This window comes from Onychomys torridus, chromosome 19 (assembly GCF_903995425.1).
Source record: "Onychomys torridus chromosome 19, mOncTor1.1, whole genome shotgun sequence".
In the NCBI taxonomy this organism is placed as follows: domain Eukaryota; kingdom Metazoa; phylum Chordata; class Mammalia; order Rodentia; family Cricetidae; genus Onychomys; species Onychomys torridus.
The window spans coordinates 29046774-29063570 of NC_050461.1; the positions used below are offsets into that span (position 1 = coordinate 29046774).

Here is a 16797-nt window from a genome sequence, read left to right on the forward strand (position 1 = left end):
TCTTAGAAACCACCGTTAATCAATGGCAGTAGTCAGCTGTCAACCTAATTCACTCACAGGATTGAGTAGGATGGAAGTGAAGAGACATTGGCCAGCCAAGTACAAGACAACAGAGAGGTTTCTTAAACTAGTCTAGGGAAGTTAACTCTCTGAGCACAGTTGAGGTTAGTTGCTCAAATAAAATTCGGGTGCATTTTCAAAAGCCAGGCTTCCCTTAGCATTGTAAGCCATCCTTAATCAGAATGCATGTGCTGTCGTGGAAGGTGGGGACTTGGGAAGCAGAGGGCATTTTTTTTTTTTTATCTCTTTTTATGGTAAGCTCCCTCACATTTTCACCCTTTGGCATTCACTGTAGCCATGGTGGAAAATGTGGTGATAATAAACACACCAATAATTTCATATGGGACTTAATACAGCAACAGGCAACTCTCAACTTCTCACTTCTAAGTTAGGGCTCTTTGACAAGTCTACTACCACAAATGCAGCTCTGTTTTCACTCCTGGGTATAAAATAAACTTCCAACCCACTTAAAATATGTTAATGGGACCCCCAGTCTGAGAACATACTGCTTGCTAACCACTCAGTTCACACAGAATAAAAATATATATTCATAATAAAATTTATAAGAAAGTGAGCCATTTGACAAATGACAGTATCATTATTACAGTTTCAAAATTGTTTCAGGTACTGACAAATGATAATTGCATATATTGATGAGATTAAAGTGATACTGTGGTATAGCGATTGTATATTTATACAATGTGCAATTATTGAGTCAAGCAGATTAACCTATCCATCATTTCCAATTCTCATCATTAATATCACCTGCCCAACTGAAACATTATATTTTTAAATTGTGCACTAATTTTTTTAAAGGATGAGGTGGGAGTTCTCATAAAAGGCTCATTGATTTTCTAACTTTGTCTAAGTGTAATAAGAATGAAAAATCATTCAGCTCTTTCCAAGAGCAGGCTAACTGTAGCTTAATGGGGTTCGCATAGGGTAATAGCTATTTCTGTGAGAAACAGGTCCAGTGGAGTATCAGCCTGCTAAGGAAAAACTTACACAGAAAACATTGTTGAGCATCTGTAGGAAGCAGAGAGACCTAGCTGTCACACAAGGGCAGGAACCTCCTTGCATAGTGTGGATACCATTGCTTAGCAAGGTTAACGTGTGGCATTTTTCTTAAAAGAATGAAAAAAAATGAGCAGAAAGAATTTGCATCCAACTCCCTACTGAAACTCAAAACCATGCCTCCAAGCACTCATGTCTTTCTTTAAATCCTTTTATCTTAACCTCTTCTCAGTCACTGTTTTAACCATGCTTCTGCCATCAAGTCTCCCTTCTTTTTTGAAGGTTTATTCTTATTTATGTATATATGTGAGTATATGCTACATGTGTGGATACCCAAGGAGGCTGTAAGAAGCTTTCATATTCTCTGGAACTCTTCACTCAACTTGTAAGTTGTGAACTGCTCAATGAAGGTATTGGGAACCTAACTTGGGTCCTCAGTAAGAGCAGCAAGTGCTGGTAACTGCTGAGCCATTTCTCCAGCTCCCAAATTCTCTTTTCCATGCTCTACCCCGTATTGCCAACAATTTTACTCTGTTTACCTCCCATTCAACACATCTGAAATAGTTTATCATCTTTAAAAAAGATACTAGATGGTTGTTGGTTGTTTTTTTTGCTCTTCACTCTTTTGCTCTTTTGGGGGTGCCCACCACATAACTCCCAAATAAATTACATGGAGTCTTATTCTTACTTATAAATGCCCAGCCTTAGCTTGGCTTTTTTTCTAGCCAGCTTTTCTTAAATTATCCCATCTACCTTTTGCTTCTGGGCTTTTATCTTTCTCTATTTTTGTATACTTTTCTTCTTACTCTGTTTGCTTGTTGTATAGCTGGGTGGCTGGCCCCTGAAGCCTTCCTTTCCTCCTCTTTCTTGCTCCTTCATCTCCGCTTCCCAGATTTATCGTCCTTTTTATTCTCTCCGCCTGCCAGCTCCACCTATCCTTTCTCCTGCCTAGCTATTGGCCCTTCAGCTCTTTATTAGACCAGGTGTTTTAGACAGGTGCAGTAACACAGCTTCAAAGAGTTAAACAGATGCAACAGAAAAGAATGCAACACATCTTTGCACTGGTAAGCAAATGTTCCACAGCAGAAACAAATGTAGCACATTTTAAAATAATATTCTACAACACTAGATTCTCATTTGTGTCTCCCTTCTCCCCCGATTCCATATTGCACCTCTAACCTGTATGTGACATGACTGTGTTTGGGGTCAGGCTCTACGCAACTAACTTGAGCTAGATGAGGTAAAGGAGGTTGACTGAGACTTAGCATCCTTTTATGAAGAGACACCAGAAGTGCACCTTCCTTTTTAGGGTTATGTGAGGATGTAGAGAGAAGGTGGCTGTCTTAGTTAAGGTGACTGTTACTGTGGTGAAACTCTGTGACCAAAGCAACTTGGGGAGGAAAGGGTTTATTTGGCTTACTTATCTGGAATCAGGCAAGGTCCACTGAGGGAAGCCTGGGCAGGAACTCAAACTAGACAGGAACCTGGAGGCAGGAGCTGATACTGAAGCTATGGAAGAGTGCTGCTTGCTGGCTTGCTTGCTCCTCATGGCTCACTCAGCCTGCTTTCTTTTTTTTTTGGTGGGGGGAAAGTGGGGGGGGGGGGATGGGGGGGTTGAAACAGGGTTTCTTTGTGTAGCTTTGTGCCTTTCCTGGAACTCGCTTTGTAGACTAGGCTGGCCTCGAACTCACAGAGATCCGCCTGCCTCTGCCTCCTGAGTGTTGGGATTAAAGGCATTCTTCACCACCAACACCCGGCTCAGCCTGCTTTCTTATGGAACCCAGAACCACCGCCCAGAGGTGGCCCCACCAAAAATAGGCTGGGCCTTTGCACATCAATCATTAATTAAGAAAATAATCTACAGACTTGTCTGCTAATGGCCTGAGCTGCTGGAGGCATTTTCTCAATTGAGGTTCCCTCCTCTATAGCTTGTGTCAAGTTGACATAGAACGAGTGAGGACAGGGGCCGGCCATCTGCAGAGCAGGAAGTAGGCCCTTATCAGAGAATGAACCGCTCACCATTGTGACCTTAAACTTGAGACTCTAAAATCAGAATGTAAATTTGTACTGTGCAAGCTACTCAGCCTGTGATAATCGTGGCTAACACAGTGTCCGATTTCCGGGTGGCTTTTACCACGTATCTTCAGCTTAGCAAGTCAAGCCTTGACATCTTTCAACTTTGTTCCTCACCCTCGGGTGTCTTGAAAGCTTCTACATTGTATCTCTTGTATCATCTGGGTCTCCCGATGATTTATGCTCCCACGTTAATCTGGGCTTTGACCGTACAACCTCAAGTGTCTTATTAGCAGAGTTATGCTTTCATAATAGCAAGCTACCAGACTTACAAAAAAGTCTGGAACACACTGCCCCAGTGTAAGCGGCATAACCCCTCACTCCCTCTCCTCAGGTGGGTATTCATCTTCTCCTGTAGCCCTACTGTGCACTCCCTCTGCTGAAATACCAACACTGCCTGCTCCAGCACCTCATGTAGGTTTGCAATTACTCTTGCCCATCTTGGTCTCTGTATTGTGTAACAGAACTCCTTGCAGACCAGGACTTTTCAAGTTATCCCCCCCACACACACACCCGTGCCCAGGTCCACAGGGAACATCACACTGAGAGCTGAGGAAGTCATCACCACCAAAGCGCAGGCCCCTGGGTTCTGAGGGTTGTAACAAGAGCCTGAAACGTAGGAATTGTGACCTCCCAGCTCATCCCACAGGGACTCAGCTAAATATCTCTCTCTCTCTCTCTCTCTCTCTCTCTCTCTCTCTCTCTCCGTGTGTGTGTGTGTGTGTGTGTGTGTGTGTGTGTGTGTGTGTGTGTGTGTTCTGGCTGTTGTCCCGTTCTTTCTATAAACATTGCTGTAGGAAAGGAAGAGACAGAAAGAAGCCTTTTCACTATTGGCGCTAATGTAAGAATGTTAGTAAGTCCATTTTATATATTTTACATCATTTTCCCTCGGTGCAGATGAGCCACCAGGTCCTGAGGCAGGCCTTTGTGACCAGGGGCTGCAGTAACATTCTGTCCTTGTTGTGTGGGATGGATTGTGATAACAATGTTCTGAGAAGTTCTAGGGATGTGCAAAGAAGAGGATGTTAAATATAAAGTACTGTAAAAGCTGGGCATTGTGGTGCAAGCCTGTAAACCCAGTACTTGGGAGACAAAGGCAGAAAGTTCAAGGGGATGTTTGAGGCCAGCCTGGGCTATAAGAGGCCCTATCTCAAACAAAGCAAAGCAAAGCAAAACAAACAAACAAACCAAAGACCTGCCATTCAAGATAGAAAGTCTTTAATTCTATAAACTTGTGACTGAATACACAAAATTCACATCTTTCAAAAACCAGATTTCCATTATGTATTATGAATTCTTATTGGTCTTAATATAAACCAGGAGTTGGATATCAGGGTGAGAGCTTGATGATCAGAGAAGCAGAGCAGCCAGCCACTAGAGCTCTTAACTCTACCAAATCCTCAACCTGAAAGAACCTCTGTTCCTGTCTCCTCCAACCTTATATTCCTCCCTCTGCCCAGTCATATCACTTCCTGTCTCCACCTCCCTAGTGCTGGGATTAAAGGCATGTGCCACCACTGCCTGGCCTCTATGGCTAACTAGTGGCTTAGTTCTGCACTCTGATCTTCAGGCAAGCTTTATTTGTTAGATCACAAACAAAATGTCACCACACTATTCATTATATTAGAACAGTCCATACATGGCAAGGAAACCATTGACTAGTAAGGCACCAGGATGTCAGTGACAAGAACCCACCACTAGAGGCAGCATTCCTACTGTCAAAGACGGAAAGTGAGATGCACCTCATGCTTCCAAGGACTGAACTAAATGACTGGATCCCTCAGGCTGCCATGATGTGACATTCCATTTCATCTAATTCTCTCCACCTTTGAACTGGAGTTCTCTGGAAAGTCCTCACACCTGTTGAAAACCCCCAGGACTGGTTGGCTGAGTAGAATCATGATTGCGGGGAGAGATGGGATATTGCAGACCAGGAGCCAAACTCCATAGTCACTTGCTACACACTTCTCTATCTGACCTAACATCCTTGTGACTGTTAAGTAAAACCTTTAGAATGTATTATTAAACTTAGCGGGATCACTGACTTCCAGCAACCCCAAAGCCAAGACTGTTACAGTACCCAAATCCACTAGAAGAGATTACCTTGCTCTGCTGTAGCCCGCCTATCTGATGCTTTCCTTTGTTCCCTTACTCTAAAAGTTTTCATAGATTATTTCACAGTGGGCATGTCACTCAGAGTAACCTGAATCTGCTTCTGGCCGTAGTTACTCATCTTTGGTTGAGAATTAACCTATTATTTGTTTATGTATCATTTTATTTCTTCTTATTTTTGAGTTGGAGTTGGAGCAGGGTCTCTCTCTGTGTAGCTCAGGTTAGCCTGTAACTCGCCACACAGCCAAGCAAGATATGATGAGCACAGTGAAGCAGACATTGCCTCTGGTTGTTTCTCCAGTGCTTTCAACGGTACCTCGTGTGCAACAAGTGCTCAGGGGCCATTGGCATATTGGAGGAATGAACGATGATGTAATCCTGACTTAGGTCAGCAGTCTTTAGACAAGTATTTCCTATTTTATGAAACTAGCAGGTATTTCACACACACACACACACATACACAAAAAAAAATTGTAGGTAAATTCATATTTTACCTGCAGGATTCCTCATCGTCTCTACTATATGATTGTACACTGGGAGTTTCTCCAGGAACAGGACTAGTCTGTCATATGCTCCAACACAGACCTTTGGGTAGGAGTGCCTGTGGATTCACTGAGATCCTGCAGTTCCACTGATCTGGGATTCAGTAGCTAAATATGGCAGTGTAGCATCTGTGTGCTTTCTGACACCCTTGCAATGGTAATGATGTCTGTGAGGTTTGGAAGCTTCTCTCTGACTTATATTGTATACACAGGCCACAAGACTCCTTGTCCTGTTTTCTACAACAACTTTCAACCCATGGACCAGACCTTCTAGGACAGGATGCTCCCTCTTCTGTCCTAGAACCCGAGTCCCAGGAGGGGACTGCTGCCCCAAACATCCTGGTATAAGCCTTGATCTTCAACCTGAGACCACCTGTGAGAATTGAGAACAGAATCTTTTGAATCTCACTTGCTTGCTATAATCCAAACAATAGTTAAAATTTGTGTATGCCAACTGTGTGCCAGGTCCTAAGAACTCTTCCTATATTAACTCACCATTCTGTTCATTTACAGATGAGAAATAAAGCCCACTTAGGCTGGAGAACTTGTTACTTAGTTGGCAAATGACAAAGCCAGGCTCTAAAACTAAGCTCTTAACTATTTGCTTGCCCCTGGCCCCCATGCTTATTAACTCTGCTCTCTCAGGGTTGACATGCTCATCTAATGCTTACATTTACCCCTTTCTCAACTCACCTGCCGTGTTGAGCTGTGTGTGAGCCAGCAGCTGTGGTAGAGTGTCTCAAGACCTCCCATCTCATCACAAGGTTCTTCTGCAAGACTCTTTCATTTTCTTTTTTTCTTTAAAGATTTATTTTTTTAATTACGTATACAGTGTTCTGCCTGCATGTTTGCCTACCAGCCATTAGAGGGCACCAGATCTCATTATGGATGGTTGTGAACCACCATGTGGTAGCTGGGAATTGAACTTAGGACCTCTGAAAGAGCAGCCAGTGCTCCTAACCTCTGAGACATCTCTCCAGCCTGATTCTTTCATTTTATAATGTGGTTATATGATTTGACTCGACTATGAAGAAACCATAGAAAATGCATAAAATAGTTGTTCTCTTACATAGTGAATATTTATTGACACAACAAAGGTATGATTAGTCTCTTCCCATGGCTCTCTGCCAACAGAACAGAGGACAGAAGCATATAGGAACTGGGAATGCTAACCACAAGGCTGGGTCCTATTGATAAAGTGTTCCATTAGCATGTGTGAACCCCTAATTTTATTAACCAGCATTGCTGAGAAGACTCACTGCATATCTGGGCTGCCAGGCTTTATTAAGCCTTCCCTTCATTACAGTCTGGGATAGAATATGTACACAGCTTGCTGTATCTTATCTGAAACACCGATGTGAAAATGCAACTAAAATATCAGAAATGTTGAGGATCCATTGATATTTGTTTCACAGAGCAGAGGCAGAAAAAGCTACACCATCTCACAGCAGTAGCCAGACCACGAGAAAAGTCATTAATGTAATTCTTAAAGATGCATGAAACCATGACTAACTTGTAATTATACTCCAAGACAGGAGAAAAGCATGGTACATGTACTTAAAGTTCAAGTCAAGAGTCTTTAAAGTAACAAGTAGGAAACCTCAGTTTATCTGATTTCTTGCCTTATTGAGCACTAAAAAATACATGAACAGTTTTTAAGTATGTAGATTAAAAAAAGAAAGAAAGAGAGAATTCCGGTGCAGAAGCCCCTAGCGTGTCGCCTAATGATCTAGAGAAGTATTTAAACCATTCAGTAACAATCACAGAATCTGGGTGGTGGTTGCACACGCCTTTAATCCCAGCACTCGGGAGGCAGAGGCAGGCGGATCTTTGTGAGTTCGAGGCCAGCCTGGGCTACAGAGTGAGTTCTAGGAAAAGCGCAAAGCTACATAGAGAGAAACACTGTCTCGAAAAACAAAACAAAACAAAACAATCACAGAATCACCTGTCACCCAAGGAAAGTTGCTGCTCCAGAGTGCCATGGTGTTTCATCTCCTAGGACACACATCTTAATTTGACTGCAACCAAAGACTTTTCCAGAGACTGACTACAACCAAAGCCAGGTGAGTGTACAGCCTCAAGAGACCTACTTTTCCTTTTTACCTGCAAATAGTCTACATGAAAAGTTGAAGCCCCTGTCAGGAAACACGGAAGAAATTATCCCAAATAACTGCAACTGCCTCTGTGTGACCTGGTGACAAGTGTCAGGTGCTTAGATATGTCTCCCGCCAAGTCCCTGTGGGTATCAGGAGGTATTTCCATTCCAAGTAGTTATAGAAACAGTTTGGGGGAGGCAAGTGGAAAGGAATGAAGTCCCGAAACCAGCACTTGCTCTGTCGCCCATTCCCACCTCTTGAAAGAAGTTGGCATCTTGAAACTCTAGTGGGCAATACCTTCTAATGTATTGCTTGCTATGAGTAAATGGGAAATAAGTCCCAAAGCTGTGTTTGTAAGATCACCACATTTGGTATCGATTGCCTCAAAGGGTCTAAAAAGAAATTGCTGCTACTCAAACAAATATCCTGTCTCCCCAAAGCATATTGTCTTTCTTTGGTTCACATTCATCAGCTCAGTTTTGAAAGTCTGATTGGATTTTAAGGTGCCAGAGGCTGAGATAAATTCAGTCTATAAAATAAAAGGATGTGGTCATTGCCTCTGAGGTGTTTATAGTCTGAAGAGGGAATAGACTTTAATAAACCAAGGTTATTGTCCACTTTTGTAAGCAGAACAAGAGTTACAAAGAAGGCAGTGTTTATAGAAGGACTGAACCTGAATGATCTGGATGTCACTGGAGGCTGGCTAAACAGTTTTAAAGGATGGGTAGGTGTTAGGCAGGCAGGCAGGTGAGGGGACTACACAGTCTAACATGAAAGGCACACAGGAGGCCCTCGATACATAACTATCAAGTGGATCGAATGGCAGAGGGTAGAAGAAAAAGGTTGGGGATGCCTTCAATTACTTGAGTTCACACAGCTAGATGGGGCTGTCACTGTCTGAGACAAAACATGTAGCAATGGGATCTCTATCCTACTCCAATCTACAGGACCAGTGTGGTCTTACCTTGTCTCACAGAGCCAATTGCCTAGAAGAAGGCAATTGACCATGCAGGGCCAGTGAGTTTCCCTTCCCCAGTACATGGATGAAGCAATAATGAAGGACTGGGTCAGTTGGCGTTGGAGATCTGAGCTATTATCAAAGAGAATTTTTTTGTTGGAGTTGGAGATCTACAAAGTTGGTGCTGGGTGAGGCAGTATAGAGGGAGCAGAACATCCATACTTAGCAAAATAATACATCCTCCTAAGGAAAAGCAAAGGGAGTAGGCAGGCAGGGAAGCAGAAAAGAAGGAAGGGGTCCAGAACCAGGCCCTTGGAGCCAGGGGAACTTAAGGATTCTGCTCCAGATGCTGTGAGTTCTTTTTCTTACAACAAACACATTTTGTCTTTAGTTTTCATGGATTTTTGTTTCTTACACTCATATGTACTTAAAGGTAGGAAAGACTGATGAATATGTGAGTCAAATATGTGTGTGTGTGTGTGTGTGTGTGTGTGTGTATAATTTGAGGCTCTTTTCTAGAAGGATGGATAATAGGTAATCTAATATTCAAGCCCACAGCTTAGGAGATGTTTTGAGGTGATGGTTATGGGCATATATGTTCTGGTTTCTAAGCCTTTCCATTTCTCTCTACTTCCAAAGACGTCTTGTTTTAATTTCTTCCACTTGGTAGGTGTGATGAAGAATGATAAATGCGAAGATCATTATCCCTGTTTTGCAGCAGAGGACCAGAGACAGTGGTAAGAAGGTAGATCCCACCAGCAGGAACCCTCACCCCCATGGCTCTCCTCATACTTCTATAGCAGCAACAGCATCACTAGCAGCTTTGCATAGAGCACCCGGGAAATCAGTGAAGGAAAACTTAAGGAATTGAAGGCCACCCTGAGCAGAAAGTTGGGGATGAAGCTGCCTTGAAGATGGATCTGCATTTTCTGAACCATCCTTTGAACCAAGAACACCCAAGGAACTAAACTTTCTGCCTAGTATCTATCTCCCTTCCATCTCCCCAGACTATAATATACCCAGACATTTGTTTTATTTTGAGACAGGGTTTCACTAAGTTGCCCAAGGTGACTTTGAATCTGTGATTCTTCCTGCTTCAGCCTCCCAGGGTGCTGCTTATGTACGACAAGCCTGTGCCACCAACCACAGCTCTCCCTTCCATCTTTTGGTTCACCACCCCTCAAAGGAATCGTGGAATAAAGTCAGCTTGACTGTAAGACAGAAAGTATTGGGAAACTTCCTAGGAATCCTTTGACTTCTCCAATTCTCAGTTTTATCTATGTATAAAAAGAGAAAGCAATATGAATGGTGCCCGAGGTTGTAAACACACAGACACACACAGACACACAGACACAGACACAGACACACACATACACACACACACACACACACACACACACACACACACACACACACAGGACCATAGTCCTGGTTGGTTGTTGTGGATATTTCCTTTACACCTGGAAAATGTTTCACTCTACAGGGCTTCTTACCATATATGGTGGATGACATGGACCACCATAACGTTGCCCTCTGCAGGGACTCCTACCATGAGTGGTGGATGTACCAATCACCTGAAATGTTTCACTCTACAGGGCTTTCTTACCGTACACAGTGGATGTGTGGACCGCCTGGGCTGGGTGGCTGTAAGAGGCTAGAGGAGGATGCTGAGGCACCTCTTATCTGCTACCCCTCATCAGTTTTGTCTGAGCACTGAATTTCTACATGTGATTCTCTAGGTCCATAGTTTTTTTCCTTTTGCTGCAGTGGAACCCAGACACTGACATATCACTAGGAAATTTAATGAACTGCTTATGAGAACAGCGCCTCCTTCTAGAATAGTCAAGTTAAAGCAGCCTCCAAATGCAAAACCAAAGATTTTTATTCAATTTAAGTTCTACGGGACATTATCTACAAATTACCCTGTATAGATTATAATGAAGGAACATACTTTCCCCCACCTAAGAATAAACACTTGAAAGAATTGTATAGCATCATCAAAACTCCTTTGTCAATTCAGCCTTGATATTTTACCCAGTATCTTCAACACTTGATAAAAGCTCACCTTCTAGGACAATGAAAAAGCTTTAAATTATCATGTATTTAAACATATGAAATTTCATAAACAAAGACAAGCACCATTTGACTTTAAAATATAAATCCCAATCCCATGTCTCACCTCTGCTTCAATACTCTTTGGTCAATGAGTCCATTATCAAGGTATTCAGCTGGATGCGAAGATGTCTGGTTCCCATAGCTGGTGGGACTGGAGTTCTCTTCATGCCTGCAGCACAGTGCAAGAGTGGTGTGATTGTCATGGGCTGTTAAATAAAAGCAATAACCACCGATCTCAGGGCGTTCGAGGGGGAAGGCTCAGCCCATCTTCATCCTTATCTGAGCTCATGAGACTCATGGCTAAGAATATTGATTGCGTAGAAGAACCCATTCATTACCTCACACAGTGGCTTTTCTATGCAGTGGATTGATGCCAGCTCACTTTATTACCTTCATCAATCTGGCAGAAGGTGTGTGTGTGTGTGTGTGTGTGTGTGTGTGTGTGTGTGTGTGTGTGTGTGTGTGTGTGTGTGTGTGTGTGTGTGTGTGTGTGTGTGCAAAACAGAAGTCAACCTCAGGTGTCATTTCTCAGGAGCCTTCCTGCTGTTTTATTGTGAATTGGGACTTGATGATTACTCTAGGCTGGCTGGACCGTGCTTTCTCCATCTCCTCAGTGCTTGCAATTGTGTGCCACTACACCTGCCCTTTCGTGTGGGTACTGTGTAGTGAGTGTGTGTCTTCATGCTTACATAACAAGCGCTGTACAACAGAACCATGTCCTCAGCTCCCAATGTTTTTAAATGGCATTGAGACAAGACTTTCCTTTAAGAAATGGTGGTGAGAGTAGTCTGTTTTTCTCAATTAAGATTCTTACAGTAAAAACAAGTACTTAACCATGTCAGATTGCGCCTCGACTCCCTTCTATTTTCAAAGGAAGTTTTTTTTTTTTTTTTATCATAAAATCTTTTCATCTTAGAACTACACTTCATTCTTCCAAGTGAGGAAAACCAGAAGCCCAGAATGAAAGGAAGCTTGCTCACGGCCACAGGCTCTATGCGTCAGAATTTGCACCCACTCCCTCCAATTTCTCATTCAGTGATTTCTCTACCAGATCCAATGAAAATGGCAATCAAAAAGCCACTGCAAGCTACACATTCCTTTTATCTGCGTAGTTCTGAATAGGATGTATCCTGTTCAGCCATTTCTTTGCAAAATAGTATACTAGGCAACCAACCACTGAATGGAATATTCAAGTTAAAACCCATTTGCTCTCTCTGATCTAACTCTATTATAGATTTTTAAAGAATGAGTCCAAAGAATCATTTATTCTATATTTCATCTTACAGTTGAATAGGCTCAAATCAAAAGTGGCAAAAAAATCAAATAAATGTCCAAGGTCTGATGAACAGCAAATATAGCAGGGATCTGAAATCACATGTTAGGGTTACATCAAATTTCCTGTCTTTATTAAGCATTTTCTACAAATGTTTGACTCCACGGCATGTATTCATATCTGCTTCTTATTGTCCTCAACTGACAACATATTCACTAAGTACAATATGCTTGGCAAATATAACCAACAGGGAACTTGTGATTTCACACAAGAATACTTTCACCTAAACACAAGACTACACAAATCCTTAAAGTAAGTTGGGAACTTGCTGGATAGAGCAATAAACTCACATTCATAAATCTCTGGGCAACCAATATGCCCAGCCTTGGCTACAATTGAAAGCAGCAGTCATAACCTGGTTAAGAAAGCTTCATAATTAACAAAGGACTGTGTTGGTCTGGTAAGTGGATTTGCCCCAAGATTATGGTGCCTCATAGTGTGAATTCAGGCAGTGAGGAGTGCAATTACTTTCTCAACATGCAGATGGAGAAACAAGATTTCCAACATGGGAGCAAAATTAATTCAAATCAGTGGTAAAACTAGAATGGATGAAACCCCAAGCTTTTGGCAGTTCAACCAGCTCCAGTGTGTGGCAGAGCAGTCTAAGTGGATTTACAGGCTGCCAGTTTTCTTCCGAACTGTGCCAAAGAAGAATCAAGATTCCAGTCAATGGGAAGGGACTTCCAGCTCAGAAGTTCTAGCCACCCCAAAAGTTCCTGGAAATGACATTGCAATCTCTTTGAAGTTCACCCCCCCCCCTTATGCTAGAGAGGATTAAAAAATTATAATGGGAACTTCACAAAAAGTCACAGACCCAAGACCATGCTGCAACCATGTATGGAAGAAATCCTTCAAATAAGTCACTTGCAAAAATTTCCAGTCTGACCTCATTTATAATTATTTTTATTATTATTATTTTTTAAAGACAACATCTAACTCTGTAGTCCAGATCAACCACAAACTTGCAGCAATCCTTCTGCCTCAGCCTCTCAATTTGTACTGGGATTACAAATCAACCATGTCTACTCTTCAGCCCAATGTAAGACTAGCCCTTCATGGCTACTGGTTCCACACATCTAAGCACTCTAGAAATCAAGCCACTTAAGCCAAGACTCTCTAACATGATATTGCTTATTAAGAAAAAGAGAAATATTTATAATTACAGGCCTAGTTTTAGGAAAGGTAAAAAGAAAATGATACTGTCAAATATCACATCTTACTTTTTTAATGAATTGTAATTGGTCAATAGCAAATATTTAATCTTAAAAGTCTTCATAAGTCTTAAAAAGGGAAACATTAAACCAGAGTGCCTGAAAGAATCTTGAGGCATAGATTGGTGAAATGAACATTTTAATCGATAAATCTTATTATCATTCCTTTAGATTGAAAAGTCAGAGGTAAAAACAAACAAATAAAGCCACCCTCCAACCTTAGGATTTTACTTTCTACATAATTTCTCCAGCATTCTGTCACAGTGTTCCATATTTTATGGCTACCTCCCAAAGAATTATGAAACTCAATTGTGGCAAAGGGGTTAGTTAGCAAATTCTATTGTGAAGGTCCTAAAGAAGAGAGTTCAAATTAATTACCACAGAGAGGCCTAAGCAAATAAACACAAATGAACAAAGGGCTTGGGACTAGACAAAGGAACAGCCACAGGTCCTTGTGGTAGCCCGCTTACAGCAAGCAGCTCATCCCCTTTCCACACTTAATATATGCATGGTTACTCTTGGCTCTGCATCAGCTTGCTAGGGAAGTTCCTGCCTGCCGGATTGCCCTAAGAACAGCATGCAGTGTTTAAAGAACAGAGGAAATAAAACCAACAAATCCCGGTACAGTTCCTCATAAGAGTTAGTCAAATATTAGAAATACTATATATAAACACTGTCTAGCTGACAACTGGCCACCGTTTTGAAAGAGCTTTTGATTTGTTGCCACAAGGCAAGAGCTGTGCCGAAACAGGGAACGGAAACCAAGCCCGTTCACGCGTGTACTCACATGGGGGCAGCTTGTGCCAGGGTCAACAGGGATGTCTCTCTGGGGCTTCCAGTGGGCTTCAGCCATTGATTGCTCTGCTTGTACTTTTTAATGAAGTCCATCAGAACAGCCTGGTGTCCAATTTTCTTTACCAGTTGCTGTATCATCCGATCATTAAGTGCCAGGAGTGCGGCTCCGCTGACTTCTTCCTCTGGGAAAAAGAAAGTTAGCTTTCATATCACTTCCCAGGAAAACATGGGCATGGAAAGATAAAGATAAAGCTAATTCTAGTAGTAAAAGGATCATCTAAGTTTGTGATGGTAGTTACAACATTATCTGTCAGAGCTCTGAAAGTGCATAGTTCCAAGTTGATGTCTGCTTGCTAAGAAATTACCAGAACATGGAGTCCCAATAAAAACTTTTTGTTTGCACATTAACACCCTTTCCCAGGCCAATATTAACAGTCAAAAGAAATAGAAGGTCTTTGGGAGAAGCCATCTGTATAATACCTCCTAGTTGATATTTAATACTGGCACATCCCACACTGTATAAAACACATGTGACGTAAATCAAAAGAAAAACACAATGTATATCAAATGTAACTCCCAAGAGTTTGCGATGGGCTAGGAATAGTATTCTCGTCAGAGGGTGGTAGGTAAAACTGGAAACTGCCCCAGACTATAGGAAAGAGATAAAGTTCTTCATCCTAACAACCCCCTTTTCCACAACAGGCAGACACTGGGAAACACAAGCCGCTTTCCCAAGAGAGGGCCCCTGCACAACTGCATGGCTCAAATCAAATTCACTGAAAGAATAAATAACTCACCTTGAAACCTGGGGACTAGCTCACCTAAGTTTTTCTCCACCAACCATGTGCAGACCTGATCAACTGACCACGTTTCCATTGCCGGATTCTTGTCAATAAACCTGTAGAGTGAAAGGTGAGGATAACTTGCCTGCCTGCTTTCCTTCCTTCCTTCCTTCCTTCCTTCCTTCCTTCCTTCCTTCCTTCTTTTTTCCCTGATTTCTGGTCCTTGACTTTTTTTTTTTAATAGTCAGCTCCCTACTCTGCTACACTCTTTCCAATACTTAGCTCTTAAAAAATTAATAATTTCTTTTTTTTACAATGCACATTTAAAAGATGCTAATAAACAAACACTTGCTTTAAAGGTGGATTTTCGTCTATTGCCTAGTCTCATGTCTTTACCTTCTCCTACTTTATTTCCACAGGCATCCCTCAGCATAACTAACAAACAGCTGGAGCCCTACAATGGCACCCAATCCTGTACCATTAACACCCAGGTTTCTTCACAAAGAACAGAAAGGTGTGAAATCATCAGGAAGTGGTTGACATTTACCGAGGGGTGGGCAGGGGAAGAAAGGAGAAAGAAGGATCAGATAAAAGCCCAACTGCGAGAGATGAGTAAACCAGGATGGCTTAACCCTTTCTGCTCCCAGCTAGGAAAAGAGGCTTCCCATCACTGGGGCAGCTCTGAGTTAACAGAAATTAGTGCCAGCTTTCTCAGGGAAAGATGCCTTCTAGTACCGTTCTCCCATCCTTCCAGTGTTCTTCTTGAATATTCTATTGCATTCTCAAGTGGTACCAAACACTATTATAACTGGTAAAGCAGCTAGTATTTTCTTTTTTTTTTTTTTAGTTAGTTGGGCAGATTCAATATTAGAAAAAATTGAAATGTTAATGTTGTCGAAGTGAAAGGAACAAGCACAGACTTGGCAAGGTACATTTTAAAAAAAATGGGTAATAGGAATTTATTAAGATATAAATTGAGGAAATACACTCACAAATAAAGAATGGAGTAGACAGCTGAAGTCGTCCTCTGAGCTGACGGGGAGCAAATCTACCTCGCAGGCTGGAGCAGGGAGAAGGCATGTGGCCCTTCTCCCTCTCCTTTTAAGAGGTCATGCACAGCGGCAGGAAGCACCGCCTTCTTCAGGCCCTAGAGCCCAAGGTTGGCAAGGGATATTCTTAACTGCTCACCAACTTGGCATGCTGCCAACCTATCCTACCAACTTCTATGATTTTCCCATTTTTTCAAGGAAGGGCCTTTTCTCTCTTTATATTCAATACAAGGGACTTCTAAAGAATTGATAGAAACAAAAAACAAAAGCAAAAAACAATCATAAAATACTTTAACCTTTCACCATTATTTCCAATATTGACTTTCATTCTAGATGACATCATTTCGCTGTATGATACTAACTATATTATAAAGACAGAGGGAAAAGGTCCCCTTGGTGGAATAGAATCATAGGAAAAGATAAAAATATGTATTAGTTTATGTGTTTACATTTTATTGATGAAAGTTTTTTTTTAAAAAAAAAAAACGTGTGTGTGTGTGTGTGTGTGTGTGTGTGTGTGTGTAAGTGTGTGTGTGTGTTCAAGTAAGTTACAGTCGCCAAGATCAGACTAAGAAAGGTCCGAAGAAAAGAGATGTACCCTTCCTTCATTCAGGACAGTCTGACAGTAACAGACTACAACAGCAATTTCCTAGAAAA

General features: G+C 41.8%; 1 protein-coding gene across 1 annotated transcript in view; it reads right to left on the minus strand.

The window, feature by feature from the left end:
• Positions 1–15185, minus strand: part of Samd3 (sterile alpha motif domain containing 3) — a 47528-nt gene extending 32343 nt beyond the window's left edge. Inside the window, 3 exon segments of the mRNA XM_036168683.1 lie at positions 11035–11139; positions 14302–14491; positions 15107–15185. Of these exon segments, the coding sequence (XP_036024576.1) occupies positions 11035–11139; positions 14302–14491; positions 15107–15185 (374 nt within the window).
• Positions 15186–16797: the final 1612 nt, after the last annotated feature.